The 2500-nt window shown below is 52.2% G+C and overlaps 1 protein-coding gene across 4 annotated transcripts in view; it reads left to right on the top strand.

Annotated features, from left to right (window-relative positions):
- fhod3b (formin homology 2 domain containing 3b) overlaps nt 1–2500 on the top strand; it is a 99649-nt gene that overhangs the window by 78950 nt on the left and 18199 nt on the right. Inside the window, exons 11-13 of one of the 4 annotated variants that reach the window (XM_084702902.1) lie at nt 396–500; nt 687–1151; nt 2223–2279. The exons of the other annotated variants lie outside the window; for them this stretch is intronic. Of the exons in view, the coding sequence (XP_084559028.1) occupies nt 396–500; nt 687–1151; nt 2223–2279 (627 nt within the window). The remainder of the gene's footprint in view (nt 1–395; nt 501–686; nt 1152–2222; nt 2280–2500) is intronic. 4 annotated transcript variants of the gene reach the window in all.

Here is a 2500-nt window from a genome sequence, read left to right as displayed (position 1 = left end):
AGTCCAGATGTGACCGCACAGCCACAACAGGCTCAGTGGCCATCTGTTGAAGGAGTCACCGGAGAGAGCTCGCTGTGTCACGTCACCTGTGAGGACGCTTGTGTGCGAAACGGGGCCGGGACGACGGAAATACAGTTTTTCCACGGCCCATTCTCTCTGTCATGCTAACGTGTCTCTCTCTATGCGATGTGTATTATGACGAGGGCGCTGCGTGTTCCTGTCTTTCGTTTCACTCCTGCACGTGCTGTCTGTCGTTTTAGGGTCCATTTCTCAGCTGTCTGCTGTTTTTACTGTATGTTGTCTCTGTGCAATTTCTCTCCTTTTTTCTTCTTTCCTCTCTTTCCTGCCCTCTCCCTTCCCTCCCTCTGCCCCTCGGCCCCTCCCTTTGACCACAGAGAGGAGGAAGAGGAGGAGGAGGAAGATGAGGAGGAGGATGATGAGGAGGAGGTGGACGATGAGAGTCATCCAATCACTGAGGCCTCTAGACAGGGCCTACACAGGTATCCAAGGACAGCTGGTTTTAACAGCATTCAACCCCAGCCCTCTTGGTCCTTCTAGAACGTTCTAGACTGTCCTGTATTCATACCACGTGGTGTTTATGAGTATAGAACATCCTGTGTATTCTTACGTGGGTTTGAATGTATTCCTTCCCCCTGTCCCTGTGCTGTGCTCTCCTGTGCTCGTAGCCTGGGGTCAGCCATGGCGGACTCCTCGACTGTGTGTTTGAGTCTAAAGTGTATGGTTAACCTGGCCCCTGACACCCCCAACCCAGAGATAGAGGGAGGGCGTGTGGATGTCTCCAGACCCGGGGCCAGCCGTTCTGGCCCTGCGTCCACCCTATCCCACGAAGGCTTCAGGCCCAGCGCCGTGACTGTCCCTCCCCGACCGTCTGGTCCCGTCTCGGCCTCGGCCACGAGGAAACTCCCTGGCTCGGCCAGGCTCGTAGGCCGCACGGGCGCCTCTCCAGCCTCCTCGTCCTCTTCCTCGTCCTCCCCCGTTAGGGGACGTCCCTCCTCCTTCCCGGCCTCCCTCCCCCTCCCCCGCTCCCGCCCCCTCCTCCCCCTCCCGCTCCCCCCTAACGTGGACCGGCGGCGGGTGTCTGGAGGGGCCAAGGAGGGTGAGGAAGGACAGGCCAGGGAGAAGCTCAGCAGGTAGAGGGGCAGCGAAAGCTACACTTCAGCCACACCTGTTGTATTTCAGTTCCCACCCAGGAGCACCATCTCTGACATGCTTAGTGTTCCCCCAGCACTTGTCTCTCTGTGTCTGTGTTCGGCTAGGTGGCTCACTATTCACCAGGCCGAGCAGCTGAAATACCTGTTTTTAACCATCGTACAGAAGCCTTGACACTGTTTTAAGTTCATCTTCTTCTTCTTTACTTGGCATAAGAAGCACTTGTCCTCTCACTCCCCTGCATGTAAAGAAATGATTTAAGCATAAATAAAGTCCAGCAAAACACTTTAGCTCGCTTTGGCTTATCCCTCAGATGATAGGAAGGATTTTGAAGGTCAAAATGGTCAGAGACTGTTACTTTTCCCTGTCAGGCAAGCTCTACGTTCCATCTATCATCTCTGAGGGTACACGTAGAAAAGGAATTGAAGGATTTGAACAAAGACAAATCCTTTGCTTGACTCGGTTCCTGCAAGGCAAGATGTTCCATGGAGGACAGTACATTTTCCTGACATTTACTGCTCATCTGCCTTTCATTGTGGCACTGTACCACAGTTAAGCCAAGACAAGTCTATAAATAAATTCAAGTATAAAGGGCAACATAATTCACGTTTAAACGTCCCTCAGATCTCAGCGTTGTGAAATCGCCACAGCAATAGAAACAGGATGGAAAGTATGTCTCTTGAACAGCAGAAAACGACCTTCGTTATGTGTCCTTCTCACAGCACTCTAACCCCACATTATCTGTCAGTGAAAAGAGAGCCACATGGAAGAAGCCAGGAAAAGCTCCTTAAACAGCCAACCCCAATGTGAATTTCAAACCGTTTTCATTGATTTCCCGAGGACACACTGCGTAGCGTGCGGTTCCAGTGTCCGGTCAGCACAGAGAGCTTTGCCGTTTTTTTGTTGTCGTAGTCTTTTATCACCCTCCTTCCTTCAAGTCCCCCCTCACGTCCTGTCTCTGTTGTTTTGTGGGTGCTACCTGCATGCTCTCCGTGTGATGGAAGGTTGACTGGAATGTTCCTCTCTCTCCTCCCTGTCTCTCCTCTCTGCAGTCTGCAGACGGATGTTTCACGTACTAACACATCCAGAGAGTCTTGCTGGGCTGAAAGGTAAGACCTCGATAGGGTCGTATTGACTCCCATGCGTCAGTCCTGCAGTACATGTAGGTGTGTGATACTCTTACAGACTTCACGACACTGCATATGAGTACTCGCTGTGTTTTCGTTTTTTCCCTGCGGGGGGTCGGCTTGGGAACAGTGTTCAGGACGAAAGTGCGTCCACGTCTCAATAGAGAGAGAGGAGGAGAGAGAGAGAGGGGGAGAGAGAGAGA

This window comes from Hypomesus nipponensis, chromosome 2 (assembly GCF_054491055.1).
Source record: "Hypomesus nipponensis isolate SF chromosome 2, ASM5449105v1, whole genome shotgun sequence".
Taxonomy (NCBI): Eukaryota; Metazoa; Chordata; class Actinopteri; order Osmeriformes; family Osmeridae; genus Hypomesus; species Hypomesus nipponensis.
Note: the sequence above shows the minus strand (reverse complement) of the source record. Positions and strands in the feature narration are given on the sequence as shown.